The 16,752-nt window shown below is 51.5% G+C and overlaps 1 protein-coding gene across 2 annotated transcripts in view; it reads right to left on the bottom strand.

Annotated features, from left to right (window-relative positions):
• PHC2 (polyhomeotic homolog 2) overlaps window positions 1-13,098 on the bottom strand; it is a 48,694-nt gene extending 35,596 nt beyond the window's left edge. Inside the window, exons 1-5 of one of the 2 annotated variants that reach the window (XM_081085558.1) lie at window positions 12,892-13,098; window positions 11,783-11,941; window positions 10,730-10,807; window positions 9,838-10,002; window positions 6,439-6,751 (exon numbers count right to left, since the gene is read on the bottom strand). In XM_081085558.1, coding sequence (XP_080941684.1) covers window positions 6,439-6,751; window positions 9,838-10,002; window positions 10,730-10,807; window positions 11,783-11,941; window positions 12,892-13,044 — 868 coding nt within the window. In that variant the 5' untranslated portion in view covers window positions 13,045-13,098. Of the gene's footprint in view, window positions 1-6,438; window positions 6,752-9,837; window positions 10,003-10,729; window positions 10,808-11,782; window positions 11,942-12,891 lie in introns of those variants that run through there. The other variant, XM_081085556.1, reaches the window with a different exon arrangement.
• Window positions 13,099-16,752: the final 3,654 nt, after the last annotated feature.

The raw sequence follows: 16,752 nt of genomic DNA, 5'->3' as shown, positions 1-16,752 counted from the left end.
ATGTTTGGTGCTGACTACAACATGGTCCCTAGAATACGGTAGATAACAGTTCAGTGAAAGGACAGCTGGTGAACAGATTTGTCAGCACAACTTGGTAAATGTTATGATAGGAGATAAGGGCCAAATGCTGAGGACACAGAAAAGGGGGTTCAGCTTGGGAAGGGGTGCAGAGAAGATTTCCCAGATGAAGAAAGTATTAGCACCATACAGAGTTAGGAAGATGACAAAAGGAACAGCATGTGGGAAGAGTTGGGGCTATAAAATACAGGGGTGCATTCAGGAACCTGTAGGGCATCCTGTACCGCGGAACCCAGGGTGTCTCTGGGAGAAAAGCCAGAGAGGAGGCAATTTTAGGTCTAAATGATGCTGGCACCCTCAGGAGGCCGCTCAGCTCCAAACATGTCTTAGGCCTCAGGGTATAACTGAGATTGAGGTCGACTTCAGAGGTCAGACAAGGAAGCTCCTTTTAGGAAAACTGAAAGCAACAGCCACATGAATGTTGGGAGGAATCTGTTGGCGGGGGTGGGGGGGGGGGTAGGGGGGGGGAGCAGAGTGAAGGGGAGTTTCCCTGTAAGAGGAAACTGGGTTATAAAATCAGGGTTGCCAACTGAGGGGCTCTCTGCCGCGGTGCACCTACACTTTTGTGTCCAGCTGGCTGCAGAACAGCCACCCAAATCCTCTGTGAGCAGGATTCCTTACCAGGCAGCCTGGAGCATTAAAATGAAACTACCCCATCCCTAGCAGAAGGATGATAGGGAGTGCAGCCTAAGGAGCTAAAGGCATGGGTTTTAGAGTCAGATCTGCTTTGAGTCTTGGTTCTGCCACCTCTAGGCTGTGCAGGCTTAGACAAACTGCTTAACCTCTCTGTACGTGGATTTCCTGTTCCGTAAATGGTGATACATACTACATAGAGAAGTTAGAATCAAATGGAATATTATGCTTAAACCACAAAGATGTTTACTGCCTTTGTTTATACCTAGGAGATGCTCAATAAATGGTAGCTATTTGTATGTTGCTTTGAATGCCTCAAAGCATTTTTCATCATTTGAGTCTCATGTCTTCCTTATAATAAGCCTCTCAGGCAAATGGGCAGCATTCCCGTTTTACAAGCAAAAGTCGAGAGTGGTTTCCAAGTGACTTCTACAGTGCAGTCAGCTAGGGGGCAATCCACTGCATCTGACAGATGAGGTAAAGTGCCTTCATGTAACAAATGCTCAGGAAGTGCTGCTGGGCGAGTGCAGGGTGCGAGTCGGGATGCACACAGAACATGGCAGGCCATGGAGGCTTCATGGGAGGCTGTGGAGACGGTTAGAGGTGATCTTGGACAATGACAGGGGAGTGTCATGCCAGAAGGTGGGAGGTAAGAGTCATAAAGGGGTGGGAGTGGGGAGAGGCGGAGGCCTGTGTGAGGAAGCCAGGCAGTGAGAGTGGTGCAGTGGGCAAGGGGGGAGCGACCCCCCAGGGCAGAGTCAGTCTATCAGGAAGCCCTTACGTGCTATTGATTGAGTCTCTCCCATAGTCGGGGCATTGCAACTGACAAAGTAGGAACTAAAGACACAGTGCAGGGTTTCTGGCCAAGGAAGAAAGAATCTCTGGGGAAGATGATTCCAGCAGCTGTGAGCAGGACGTCCTGGCAACCAGTTAAGCCTGCAGCGAGCCTACTCTTTGGTGGTCACTCTGCAGGCCACCTCATTCACCTTTACAGCCTGTGGTAAACATCATCATCTTTGTTTTATAAATGGATTGATGTTTATAGACATTAGGCAATTGATGATGGTCATAAAACTAGTGATGAAGCTGGGGTCTGAAACCAGGTCTAAGTCCAAAGCCTGTGCTTTTCCCATGTATAACACCCCCCTCTCCCCCCCAGTGAAGGAAAATTAAGTTAAAATAAGCCTGAGATTGTGAGCCTGGCGCACAGGAAAACCTCACGACTGTGAGCAGCAGTCAGGAACTGGGAAAGGGGACCCTTCCGTAGAGGAAGACTCCTGGTTGTGTTTATGAATTCTCCAAATGTTAAACATGTAAAAGCAGGTGGGCAGGTATCCAAGTGGGAATATCCTGTCTCTGGCTGGCAGCCTCAGGGGAGCGAGGATGAGGGCAGGGATGAATGTATCAAAGCCATCTGTGGACAGTTGGTAGATTTTTGAAACGTAAGAACAGACAAGCTCCTCTGGGGGCTAAGTGCTGGAATAAAACACAAGGGAGACAGGGGGAAAGGTCTTCTGGGTGTCCATCCCAGAGCTCCTGGCAGTGGGGCAGCGAAAGGGGAGGAGGAGCAGGTCCCACCTACATGAACAGATGGTCAGAGGCACACATGGCCTCTCGGGTGTAGGTACTGCCCAGTGCCAACGGAGATAATCCTCCTTCTGTTCAGTTCTTGAAACTTACTCATTTGTCAAGGTGCAGCTCAAATTTCCACAACCCCTATTGGAATTCAAACTTGCTCCTCTCTGTGACTCCCATATGGTTAGCATTATGTTTGGCACATAATAGATGCTAAATGAAAATTTGCTGAGCTGAACTGAACAATTAAAGAGAAAAAACTATTTGGGGATGACAGCCATTCTTTCTAAGCCATATCTTCTTAATTTGTGAGATGAAATAATTATTGTTAGGATTAAATGAGATATATAGGTAAGGCATTTAGTACAGTGCCTGGAATTGAATTGTTCATGAACTGTAATTACTATTCTTAGCTGGCAGCATCCATGGAAGTAATATACATAATAGGAGCCTGGGGTGAGGAATGCCAGGAAAGGAGGAGTGCTCAACAGTTCCAAGGTCCTCTGTGCATCACAGCGCTCGCTCTCTCTCTCTCTCTCTCTCTCTCTCTCTCCCCCCCCCCCCCATGCTGAGGGATGTTATTGAACAAAGTATAAAATTCCACTGATATCCTGTGGATTCCCCCCCAATATAAGGAGATTCTTAGTAATCTAAACTTGTTCCTACAGTGGATAGTTGAAATGATCTTCATGGCTACTTGCATGACTCTAATATCAAAATGGTTAGGAATTTTGATTCTTTAACAGATAACAGGCCCACCTGCATGTTTTGTTTTTTTATTAGATTCTCTAAGTAAAGGTGTGTCTACCCCAGTTTGGCAGCTGCTTGGGAGGGAGATGTGGTGCGCCAGATTCCTGGAATCAGCAAGCATCCCACTGTCCAGCCTATCACAGACAGAAATCACTGCTCCCCGACACAAAACCCTCTCTGTGAGAAACAAAGCCGCTATGTGCAGTCCTTTCCAACAGAGCATTCTCTCTCCTCCGTGAGACCTGAGGAGGGACGAGGAGGCAGAACAAAAACGGGCATCTGCAGCACGACTGTGTGAAAGATTGTGTGAAAAGGGCGCAGGGTTTTCAAAGAACAGACAGTCCCCTTTTGTCACAGCATCTCCCTCCCGGTCAGCAACTTGCTCCTCACCTTTGGGCCAGACGGCACCCAAGGCCTCGGGTTTATTCACTAGAATGAGGACTCCAAGAACCCAGCTCCCGTAGGACTGGGCTTCTCTGGAGACCAGGCCCTGGGACCCTGCCGTGGTTCAGTCCTGGTCACTGAGAAGCCCAACCTCTTAGGCTCTGCTCTCCGCCCCTTACTCCCCTCCCCCACTCCTTTTCAGGGCTTAAGGGACCTTTTCTATTTGCAGAGCCTAAAGAAGCCGGTTGCCAAGGTGACAGGAGCAGGAACAGCGGGGAGCTTGCCATGGGGGAGGGGCTTTGCCCCCAAACAGCTGTCAGTGGGAGCAGTCCCAGCTGGGACTAGAGCCTTCGCCTGCTCTGGGAGGAAACAGCCCCCAGGAGAACACATTCCCCTCTGCTCTACTCCCTCCACGGCCCCTCCACCGCAAGTCTCCACTGGTTACTCTCCCTGGGGGCAGCCAGCCAGCCAGCTCAAAAAATGCTCCAATAACAAACAAAAACACGCTCTGTGCTCCCCCCCCAATTGGCATGCACGCATGCTCTGATCATTCCACTTGCAGGGGGTTGACTGGGCAGGAGGCCAGGAGTTACCTCCGCCTGGGGAACTGCGGGGCCCAGGGCAGGTGCCGCTCCAGGCAGCCCTTCCACCCCGCCCCCGCCCCTGCATCAGGTCATAGGGTTAGTTCAGTCTTTTTGTTTGTTTGTTTGTTCCAGAGGCCCTGGGGGATCTGCAGCATCCTGAACCACCCTGTCATCCATCTGGGAGGTGGGGTGGGGGAGTGGAACCCTAGGGTTTACGGAGAGGAAGGGGTGGGAGAAGAAAGGAAGAATAGGAGGGGACGGTGGGAGGCAGAAACAATGCAAAGCCTACTGATTTGTGTCTCTGGGGGAGAGGTCTTTGTGGTCCGCAGCTCACAGCTGCTCCATAGAAAGTTCTGTGGAACCACTGGTCCCTGTACTGCAGAGCCACATACTGTCAGTCCCAGCCACACCTGGGCTCTGGACCTCAGCCTGTGACTCACCTGCAGTCACCCTGACCGGGCTTGAGAGAAGAGAGCCCTCCATTAGACTCTGTAAACCCCAGGACAGTCTCAGAACCACTGGCTCTTTGAGCTTCAGGTCAGAAATAAGAAAGGCCTAGAAAGCCCCAAATTACTGTCAGAACTGAGAGAGGCAAACACGGCTAGATGCCTGAGATCCAGGCTCTGACTCAGCCAGACTTGGTTCCCAGTTCTGCTCTAGGGTTTGTGCACTGAATGAGTAGGTAGAAGAAATGCTAACTTGTGGTCCTTGCTCTAGGCCAGTGATGGCGAACCTTTAGAGCTCGGCGTGTCAGCATTTTGAAAAACCCTAACTTAACTCTGGTGCTGTGTCACATATAGAAATTTTTTGATATTTGCAACCATAGTAAAACACTTATATTTTTGATATTTATTTTATATATTTAAATACCATTTAACAAAGAAAAATCAACCAAAAAAATGAGTTCGTGTGTCACCTCTGACAGGCGTGTCATAGGTTCGCCATCACTGCTCTAGTCCAAGCTGCTCTCAAGTCACCCTAAGAACCTGTCTTTACCTCTGAGCCTCAGCTCCTTTCCCCCTAAAGGAAGAGACTGGACCAGTCTCTGGAGAAAGCAATGCCAGACAGAGAGAGACACCTGGAGCCACAGGGCAGTGAGGCCTCCAAAGGTTCTGTAGTGACCAAGGGAGGTAGAGACCAACCCTTGGTCCTTGAAACCTCAAAAAGGCGAATAGAGGACTTTAAATCAGATTCTTCCCAGCTCACTGTCATAATGCTTTCCTGACTCGAATACGTTCGTCCACGTTGCCTGCTGGGTCAACTGCTCATACTTCAAGACGCACGCGCCATTTCACCCGACCACCCTGCCTGGTGCTGAGATGACCACCTGTGCTCTTACCCCATACTTATTCCTTTAATGGGATTTATGACTGAATGGATTTCCTTATATATCTGGCTCCATCCTTTTGACTATACATTCCTTTAGGTAAGGAATCATATTTTGACCATCTTGGTTCATTAGTAACAAGCAAAGTAGGTTCTCAAGAAAAAAATGGATTGGATGAGGTCCGAGGGCAAGGGATGTTCTCAGGGATTGACCAGGCTGAATCTCTCTTTAATGCAAAGCCACGCGGCCCACCACCGTATTTATTTCTGTGTTAGAACAGCCTGGTCTTGCTCTCTGGAAGGGAAAGTCAGGCTTCTAGGGCTCTTGGCAGGTTCTTCCCACCAGAGATGGCCAACAAGAGGTGGCGCTGGGAGAATTTTAGCAGGCAGGGAAAGGAGCCTGGCCCCCGGGAAGACTGACTCACCTCCTTCAGAGAACTCGCCACACAAGTGACTTGCTGGATTATTTTTAAAAAATCTGCTACATTTATTCTCGAGTGACCTCTTTGGGACCTTTCTTGCTTCTCCTCCCCAAGGACAGACAGTGCACTGGGTTCCGACAGTGCTGGGCTCACACGTTACAGCACTCACCACACTGTACCTGCCTGTCCTTCCAGTCTGTGCTCTCCTCCAGGGCAGGCCCCGTCTTATTGATCCCCACATATCCAGAACTGGCAATACAACTGGCAAATACTGGTCAACAAATGTCTGTGGAATGATGAGAAAACGAACTTCCCACTTCCTCATCTCCCCATGTGTTCTTACATGCCTCTGGCTGGCCCCATCCTTTTTGCTGACTCTTAGAGAATTTCAAAATAGTCTCGCTGCCAACCTCCACCCACACAGGGTCAACAGCTATAATTGCACACTCTGAGCTTCACTGCTGTGCCCCCTGTGAAGGACTCATTTAGTTCAACGGATGTGGCTTCCTTTTAAAACTGGATGAGAAGCATGAAACGGATTGAGGAGCTAATGAGCATTTCAAGCTTGGAGGAGGGGAGAGACACATGGCTGGGATCTTAGCATGTCCCTGGAGAACAGGAAAGTCTGAAAGTTTTCCCTGGCCCCCAGTTTTCTGGGATAGGATCCTTCTTCCTGGAGCCCTTACCTGGTGCAATGAGGGGATGGGCAGCCACAGTGGGCACCATCCGGCTGAGCCCAGCCCGGCCCTCCAAGCTCCCTGGCACACTGCTGTTGCCATCTCCTTTCTTGAGTGGCTCCATCACACTGTCAGTTAGGCCAGACTTGGCACCTGCAGGGGAACCCTGAGCAGTGTTTCTGCCCTGTGACGGGGTAGGCAGAGGCTGGCTACCACCTGGCGTGGGTTTCAGGGCCAAGCTGGGCAGGACAGGCTGAGTGGGGGAAGGGCCCGAAGCTGCTGCAGCTGGTGTCTGCTGTGTTCGGAGGGTCAAGTTCTGTACCTGGAAAAGAGGGGTCTACAGGAGTCCAGAGAATGTGGGTAGGAGCAATGCCAACACACAACTAAGACAGGGAAGGAGTTAGGGACAGATCCAGGAATAGCTGAATAGGATCGTGTATGAAATCAGAGACAAAGAGAGAGAATGAGTTAGGGCTGAAAGAGAAACCAGGAGCAGGGAGAGGCTCTAAAGGGGACAAGAGAGAGTGCTATTAATTGGATCCACCAGCAGAAGAAATGGAGTTCTGAGAAGGGAGGATGGCCCAGGCTGGGGCAGGCCCGGGCAGGCAGGCCAGGTGCTCTCCCTTCTGTTAATTCCCGCCTCCTCCAAACTAGCAGGATGGGATGCAGGCCACTTGGAAAGAATTCCCAGGTGCCGCAGGGCGTGGGCTCGCCACACTGGAAACGGCCAGGGCACAACGGAAAGTTCATTAACCAGCAAGGCCACCAGGCAGAGGATTATCTGGTCCCCAGAATAAGCTGTGCACCGGGTGCGCCTGCTTATTCAACCTGGTCCCTGGTGCCCTCTGCTGGACATACAGAGGCTGTGCCAGACTCTCATCTGACCAATCCGATGATCTTGCTACCAAGTGTCCTCCACGTGGTCCCCATTCTGTAGCTGAGGATGGGGGGATGGGAGTGGGAGGTGTTCCTCCTCCCACCGGGCTGCCCATAGGATCTTTACAGCCACAGCAGTACCTGTGGGCTCCCAGCAGAGGGTAGGGACCCAGGACTCATCTTCCCTCCCCCTTTCATGCCATTTCCCCTGATTCCTAGAGGTGCTAGTCTATGTAACCAGAGTGGGATTTTCCACTTGAAAGCAATCAAAGCGGCAGAAGTTACATTGGGGAGGGCGAGTGTAAGGTACAAAGGTAGCAAAGACCACCGGGCCATTACTGGCAACCACGCTGGCCTCAGCGTGCTGCTCTGACACCTGACCATTGTTGCAGGAACAGGGGCAGGAGTGGCTGAGGCCTTCTCAGTGGGGAACGAAGGAGCAGGTCTGGGTGTTATGGGCCGTCCAGTCTCCCACCTGCTTTCCTAGGAGATTCCAGCCTTTCCAAAGATTCAAAGCTCCACCAGGGCTTGGGCCCATACCCAGTATCAGTCAAGGGGTACCCACCCCCCTGCCCTCCCACAAGCATGGAATCCTCACCTGGGCGGGGGTGGGGGGCCGGGCGGGGGAGCCAGTGCCGAGCTCAGGCTGCACAGTAGCGACGGTGGCCGTGGGCGTGAAGATGAGCTGAGGGGACAAAGGAACAGTGCCGCCTAGGCTCCTAGCTACCTGCACCAGGTTACCTGGCTGGGCCTGGAATCACAGGAAACGAGGCGCCTTTTACCTGCCCAATGTGGGCTCAGCCACAGGACAGACAGTTTAGCCAGCGAGCAGATATGGGGAACTAGGGAGGCGAAAGGGAAGGAGTCCAAAGGGATCCTCTGAAAATCCTGATCTAGGCTGGGCAGTGAGGGGTGGGGGAGAGCCACCCTGGGGCTGTACCCAAGTCAGGTTTACTGCAGCAGCCTCTGTGAGGAGCTCATCCCAGAGGGGACCTACATTCGCAGGACATCCTAGTCACTCTCTCCTCAGCCTCCCGGGGGCAGGGACCCCGGGCTGAAATAGATGCCCTAGGATCACTGGCTAGGTCTCACCCACTCCTGACTCTAAGTTGGGTCAGAACAGGACTCGGCTCCAGAAGGGATGATTTGCTCAATTTTTAGTCAAGTTTAGGGGTGCGCGCACGCGTGCGTGTGTGTATGTGTGTTTATGTGTGCGCACGCACTCGTGTAGACAACAGTGGTAGAGGAAGCAGAGCGTCTAGAGCTGTCCTTGTGTCTGCATCTCCTTCCACGGGGCGCAATGCAGGCTACGTGATGGTCTCTGCACGACACTTGCACCTCTGTGAGTCTAGCTTGGGGTCAATGTGGACATGCTGGTGTCTTGAGAACTCTGTGAGGCACCCTCGTGCGTGCATGCTCTGCTCTGGGGAGGGAGGCAGACAAGCCCCGGGACTCAGTGCGTCAGTTGGGTTGGGAAGGGAGTGAGTAACTGAAGACCAAGGCTGGTGTGGCAGTGCCAGTGTGGCTGTCCCCTAGAGAAGTGGCAGTCTAGTCTGCGCTGTGTGTCTAAGGGGCTAGTCCCTGGGAACGGACCTGCACCCCAAGCAATGAACTCAGAGTCAGGAACGGAGTGCAGGAGCAAGACCAGAAAGGCTCCGAGTGTCAAATTCTGGCCGCAGGAGGGAGGGTAGGCACACTACGCTGTGTGTCAAGGAGCTCGAGGGAGGCTTCTTCAGGATGGGAGATATGAGGCTGGACAGAGCTGAGCATAGAACCATTAGATGCTACTGCCTCCTAGGGGGCATGCTGCTATTTTCCCAGGAAATTCTTCCAAATCTTAGGAACCGCTTAAGTTCCTAAGGGCCTCTGCAGCCCTCAGGGCCAGGTGTAGAGGAGAGATCTGAGGTATGCATGTCCAGGGCCGATGCTGTCCTGAGTACATTTGACCCACCTGATTAACAATTGCTAGGGGGACCCTGATTAGCATGGGCCCAGCTGGGAGGGCAGTGGAGGCACCAGCATGTCCTGATGCTGGCTGCCACCTTCACTATCTGAGCCGAAATGTACCTTTGGCCCTTGACCAGCAGCAAGGACTGTCACAGTGAGCTAAGACCGATGTCCCCATGTCTGTGCAGTATATGGATGTTTGTGTGCTTGCTTATCTGATGTGCCTGAGTGTAGAGAGCGCTGAGGCAAGGACTCCCACATTGTCTACCCTAATTCGTGTTAGAAAGTGGTTTCTGAAAAGAGGAGCACAGTTCTGTTTCACTCTCGGAGGGGAAGGAAAGGAGGCATCATGGGTAACTGTTTCAGCCTGGAACCGCGCCCCCTCCTTGTCAGTGAGCCCATACCAAAGCTCCCGCTCAGCTTTCCAGCTCCCCTCCCTTCTTTATTCCACCCTTATCTCTGCCGACTGTCTCCTAGGCTTCTTCCCGACCTGGACTAATCCCTCCCCTTCTCCATCTCTCATCGCTCAGACTCTCTGCCTGTTCCCCTGGCCCACCTGAGCCGTGGCCCAGGCTGGGTACTCACCATCTGTGCCCTCAGATACATCTGTGCTTGGCTTGCAGTCAGGGCGGGAGAAGATGTGTTGCCCAAGAGCACAGCCTGTTGGGCGATGCCCGAGGCGGTTGCTGAGTTCACACTCTGAGCCCGGTTGATGAGCTGGGCTGCCGCTGGGGAGGCTGCCAGATTGATCTGATGGGAGAGACACACAGTAGGAAACAGGAGGTCCTGTTGGTTACCTCCGCGCCCCATCTCTTTCTCCTCACTCTGTCCCTGGGTAGATTCAGCTTTCTTTAAAACAGTGGTTCTCAACCTTCTTAACGCCGCGACCCTTTAATACAGTTCCTCATGTTGTGGTGACCCCCAACCAGAAAATTATTTTCGTTGCTACTTAATAACTGTAATTTTGCTACTGTTATGAATTGTAATGTAAATATCTGATATGCAGGATGTATTTTCATTGTTACAAATTGAACATAATTAAAGCATAGTGATTAATCACAAAAATATGTAATTATATATGTGTTTTCCGATGGTCTTAGGCAACCCCTGTGAAAGGGTCATTCGACCCCCAAAGGGGTCGCGACCCACAGGTTGAGAACTGCTGCTTTAGAACCATCTCTGGTCCTTGGCCCTGGATCTTCCCCCAGTGCTGCCCCATCTCTGGCCTGTGTGCAGAGCTGCAGGGAGGGCCCAATGGCGAGAGAACTGAGCTATGAACAGAGAGCCTTGGCCCTGGAACGATGACAGGGAGTTGTTAAAGTAAGGGTTAGGGAGAGACACGCATTATTTCTGGAAGAGTAATAGATCCCAGCCATGACTCCACATGGCTGAGGATTCCCCACCACTGGGTCTTGGGCAAGGAGGACAGAGCTGGTCCTGGATTGGGGGCTCTGCCTGCTGCCCCCCATCTACTCACCGAGGATGACTGGGCCGGGGCCTGTGCAGACACACTGCTGCCGGGGGTGCTCCCTTGTCTGTTGGCCACCAGGCTCGCCTGGAAAGGACAATTCTTATCACTAGAGTCCCAGATCTCCCTTAGTCCTGCCCAGGCTCTCACCTTCCAAGGAAGTACGACAGGGTGGGAAGGAGTCAAACCTCCATTCTGCCTCATCTGTGTGACCTTAAGCGAGTGCCTCAGTTTCCTTTTTCATAACGTGAGGACAAGAACAGTGTCTACCTTGTACAGTTGTTAAAAGGACTGAGCAAGGCAAAGCATTTGCATGTAAGCATTCCAACTGTCAGCTATGGTTATTAGCAAGGTTTCCAGCTCTCAGTCCTCTACTCCTCCTCACTCCATCATATCTGGGCCCCCAGCCTACCCTCTCCCCTTGGCCAGCTTCTTGTCACCTTTCAAGGGTAGCGTCAATGTTACTCCAGCAGAGAGGCCTTCCCTGGCCACCTAGTCTAAGGTCTTCCTTGTTATTCAGTCACAGCTTACAACTGAGAGGGGCACATATTTGTTTTCTTGTCTATTTGGGTTTCTGTTTACTGGCTATCTCGCCACTATGAGCTCCAAGAAGACAGAATCCACAGTATACTCAGTGCCTGACATAAACTCTGGCATATAGTAGGTCCATAAAATATTTTGTTGAATGAATGAATGATGAGTTCTTCTCAGGCACTGATGGCAGAGAGGCAAGCTGAATGAGCGATGCCTTTGCTTGTGGACCTCTGTGACCCTCAGTCCTGTCTCTGTGGTACAGTGACCTGCTGAGGAAGGCCGGGGCTGGGCTGGGCGGGCTGAGGGTTCCAGCCGCTCCACTCAGGAGCTGTGTGACCTTGGGCCAGGTGTGTAGCCTCCCAGAGCATTCTTCCTCATCTGTCAGAGGACGCCGACGACAATCACACCTACTTCTGGGGTTCTGTGAGGGTCCAGGGAGAGCATGCAGGGAGCACGTGTGCAGTGCCCACTTCTCTCATTCCTGCAGCCACCATGAGCTGGGGCATCAGCAGCACCCTCTCTTCTCACCTGCTGCACAGCCGCCAGGCTCTGGAGCTGCGCGCTGCTGAGGTGCTGCTGCTGCAGGGCCGCCGTCTGCAGCATGAGGTGCTGCTGCTGTGCGGCGTACATCTGCTGCAGATACTGGGCCGCGGTGCTGGGCTGCCTGTGCAGGGCCTGCTGGATCACCTGCGAGGGGCCGGGGAGGCGCGGACAGCGTTCAACAGCTGTGCTGCTCACCCTGCAGACCCACCCCTTCTGCAACAACGCCTGCCAACCCCGCTCTTCCCAACTGCTCAGAGAAGGCCACCAGGTCTGCGAGCACCACAACCAGTCACTTCTCAGGGAGGCATCTCTGCCTTATCTATCTTGCAACTCTTCAGTGCATTGCCCCCCAAAATGGTCTGCCCTGTGTTAGCTGCCCCCCTTGACTTTAAGGCAGCCCACCACTGCTCTGACTCACTCTCAGGGTGGTGGGGAGGCGGTGGGAGACAGAAGTCCTTTAAGTCTCCAGTGACACTGTGTCCCATGCCAATAACACTCCCCTTCCCTTCCATTCTTCAGCCTCAGATTAGAGTGATTGGAACACAGGGAAGATGACAGAGGGAACCAAAACTCAACAAGGCAGAGAGAAGGAAAGGGGTGGGAAGAAAGAGACAACTCACAAGGGAGAGGGCTATTGCCGCTTAAGCAACACACCAGCCAACTAAAACTTACCCAACGGCTATATCCTCCCTGCTTGGGGGGTGGGGGGAGGGCCCTCCGGGCAGACTTGCACTGCTTCCCAGGGTTTGCCCCTAGCTGCCTGGAAAGTCCTACCAGTCCCTTTGAAGAAATCCCCTGGGGCTTGCAGAACCGGCAAGTGCCACAGGGTGATGCGTTACTCTCTATTCTTTCCCTCCCTCCCTCCATCACCCCTCTTCCGAGCCTCCATCCCCCACTCCCTGGCCTTACTGCCATTCTCTCTTTCCTCATGGGACTGGCTGAGCCAGTCTCAAGGAAATGAGGAAACGATAAAAGGCTTCTCTAACCGCACAGATTCAACACCACAGTTATTCCACTAGACCACGCTGACAGGCCCTCCTGGCCAGGCCTGGAGATGACCAAGAAATTCAATCTAAGATCAGCTGGAATCTCACCTGCACCGTCTGTCGGTCAGGGATGCCACTGTACACAGAAATCTGGGGCCCAGCGGGGCGGCCACTTCCACCGCTGCTGCTGCTGACCCCGCTGGCACTGCTGGCGACACTGGCACTGCTGGATGTATGGGGGACCGGCAGCTCATTCTCCATGGCCTGTGGGATGGCTCAGCCTGGGGGTTCAGATGGCAGAAGAGCAGGCGGATGCTGGGAGGAAAAAGGCAGAAGTGAAATATTAAAACACTTACTAGAGCAGGCACACGTATGCAGGAATTTCCCATCAGCCTGTGGGGGGACTACTGCACCGAGGTCCTGTCATCAGAAGGACAGGTCCAGGCAGGTTCACTAGGGGAGAGTTGAAATCAGGTCTGCCTGATCTAAAGTCTATGACCTGTTCATTCTGCTCAAGAAAGTAAAACCAGCAGAGGAGGCAGAACTCCTGGAATGGTCTTACTGGGATCATCTCTCACTCCATCCAGCCCTTTATCTGTGGGATGGAGATACTGAATATCAGAGAACTAATTATTTCTCCACATTTATACAGGCAGTTATTAAAAGAAATGGGAATAAAAATCTAGAGAGAACAGAATGAAAGGAAGAGGCCAATAAGGAGACAATAAAATAAACTGAAGTGTTTGTTTTGTTTTGAAAGCTGGAAGAGCTTCGAATATGTTTGGAGTCTCTGGTTTCTTTATGAAGTACTTGCTGAGTGCTCTCCAATCTAAAGCTGAGTAGGGCATTAGGTTGAGCAATTTGGTTAAAATTGCAGGGTTTGGAGTCAGAGAGACTTGGGTTTATGTCCTGGCCCTGCCACTTACTGGATGAGAAAGCTTGGCAAGTCACACTTTTCTGACCTCTGTCTCTTAACTATCAGATGTAAGAGTGTATGGATTGTTGGGAGGATAAAGTAAAACAATGATACCAGGTGCTCAGCAGAGCATCAGGTATAACGTGAGGGCTCCATAAGCACTGGCCGTTGTGTGGTTATGGAGACTGTCCCAGTGCTAATAGGTCAGTCCTCTCCCAGTGTGGAAGCGGCAGTGCCCCTTGGCACCTTCTACCCCACTCATTAAGGAGGCCAGAGATTCTTCAGGGACCATCCCCTGATCTGGATCAGAACTGGAAATCACACATCCCCTTGAGGCAATGACTGGCGTTGGAGAGGGGCTGGGGAGGAAGAAGGGGTGGTGAGAAAGGCATACTCAGATTTGAGTTCGAGTCCCTTTCTTTTTCTTCTTTCATGTTGTTTCTAAAATCCTCATTTCCATATATACACTTTCCCTCCTACTTATTCCTTCCTACATCAAAAACTACATTTATTGCCCTAACCAGTGTGGCTCAGTTGGTTGGAACAGTCTGGCATCCCTCTGCTGGAGGCGACTGGATGGGCCGATCAGGGGGACGGTGCCTGCCCCCTCTCCCCACCCATTGCTGTTCCCTCCCTCTACCCACTGGTACACACCTTGGCTGGCCTGGCGCTGTCTGCTCGCCAATCCCACCCCCCACCAACTGGTCGGTCCACCATTCGGTCAATTTGTGTATTACTCTTTTATTATATAGGATACTCATGACCTCCCTTACAAGATAGGTATTATTATCTCAATTTTGTCAATGAAGCATCAAAGTAACTTATCTAACGTCATCCCAGAACTGGGATTCAAAACCAGGTCTGACGCCAAAGCCAGAACTCCTCCCAAACTATGCCCTCTGAAAGCCACCCATATACCTGCCTTGAGCCATTACTGTGATGACATTGGGCCAAGTCCATACATATCAGAGCATACTAGGTTTTCAGAAGGGAAAAGGAACCAAATTACTGAATATAATCCCCTAATTATTAAGTAATGTCTATTAAATATTTTATACTGACAAAATAATATTTTATATATAATGTATACATAAAAGATAATAGACATGTGAATCTACCAGTTAGTTCAAGAAATCAAAAGTTAGCATTACCTCCCTTGTCTTCCCTATGCAAAAACTGACGTCCAGGCTTTGGGAAAGTGACTCACTCAAGGAGGTAGGGCTCCTTGGAGTCTCCTCCAGTAGCATGACCATGGGAGGCACCCTCCGGACACTGACCGGACTTGTGGTGGTGATTTAGTCAGCCAGAGGGTTGAAGTTTGCCCTGAGGAGGAAGGAATCTGAAGCTGCTATATGTCACTTTCTCATTGGTTTCCCAGGGGAAGGGAACTTGGGTAGAAAAAGACAAAAATTAGGTGGCATGGACCTATATAGTAGCTTCCAAGCCTTTTCTACTACAGTTCCTCTCTTTGAAGCCAAGCTTGTAGGGCCACCTTCCTCTGCATCAAAGCTCTGATCTGGGGGGAGTGGTGGAGGTTCAGAAGCCTCAGTGAGGGCTACTGAGGTATCTGTGGCCTCTCATGACACCCCAACCCTGTGGCCCCACATTAGAAAGTCTGAACCCTTAAACTCGGTATCTAGGCTTTAAGCATTTTACACACCCTTTTCAATTTCCTTTTAATTCCCACTCTTATTCCTCCCCTTTCCTCCTTCTAACTAGTTCCTTATTTCTCCCCCAAGGCCACCCATCCCTGTTGACTCCCACTATGAACCACAGCCAGATCTGATTAATGGCTCACATCCAGAACTGGAAGTCTGCTTTTCTCCGGTTTCCAACTCACTGTGTGGTTTTGTGTGAGCCCGAGCTCTGAAGGCTGGGATTCTTACATTAGTCAATTCCCCCTCCCAATCACAGGGGACCACTTTGAATGATGTGCTGACTGTAACCAGCTTGGCTAGTGATCTTATTACAGGTCTCTGCCGCCCACGGGGCCTGTGACCAGCAGCTGGAGAAATGCTGATGGTCCTGCCCTCCCAGGAGCCGCCAAGTCTAGGGAACACTGGGCCTTTGTCCCAGGGTCAGGGAAATCCATTTGCTGCGGATTACAGCTGTGACAGAGGTTCCAGGGATATCGAGGGGAAAGATACTGAGAACAGCTCTCCAACTGGAGCTGAAAGCCCTGGAGTCAAGTGGGCTGGGTTTTCCTCTGCACTCGGAGACCGGCAGGAAATGAGAGGTCTAGTCTGCCCACAAAGGCTGCTGGTGCCATCATTCCCGCAGTGGCTTGTGTATGGAGACGCTGAAAAGGCGGGATGATGGGGCTCCTTTGCTATGGCTCTGCCTCTCCTCTGAGGTCGCTTCTCCGTCCAAGGTATAAGTCAGTAATAGCAGTGTTCAGGCTCTCTAGACTTTGGGGCCAGAGGGCAGACCACCTCACACCCCCATTTGCCGCACACACTTAAGTATCCTGATTTGCACCAGTCCAATTGCGCCTTTGGCAGCTGTCTGAGGCTACTGATACGTTGGAAATAGTCCAAATGGATTCAGCTCAAGCCCCTCAAAAAGTTCTCCCTCCCCCCAATCCTCTGCTTGTTGCCCCTTCAGTGTCACCAGAAACCACAGGAAGTAAATGAGGGCCAACAAGGATAGAAATAATGGACGAGAAGTAAAACTGACCGTGCAGTCTTAGACAGCAAAACAGTCTGATTTCATTGTGAAATGGACCCCGTACGTTTACATGGATATACTTTTTCTGAAACCTCCTTATTTTCTTCATAATTTATAGGAGGCAGATTGTGTCAAGTGTTTCTATAAGCTGGTTGCTGGTTGTTTGAAGAATATGGAGAGGAAAGGGGGGGATATGGGCACCTTTGGAAGGCACATCTAGTTAAAGCCATGTGGTCCCAATGTGGTGTTTAGGGAGTGAGACTCAGCAGCGTTAGTCTCCCTGCTCTGAGACACGCCAACTATTCAGCCTGCAACTTTCTCTGTAAGGGGCCAGATAGTCAATATTTTAGGCTTTGCCAGCATATGGTCTCTGCCATGACTACTCA

This window comes from Myotis nattereri (genome assembly GCF_964212035.1).
Source record: "Myotis nattereri genome assembly, chromosome: 3".
Classification (NCBI taxonomy): domain Eukaryota; kingdom Metazoa; phylum Chordata; class Mammalia; order Chiroptera; family Vespertilionidae; genus Myotis; species Myotis nattereri.
This window is presented reverse-complemented; position numbering and strand designations above follow the sequence as displayed.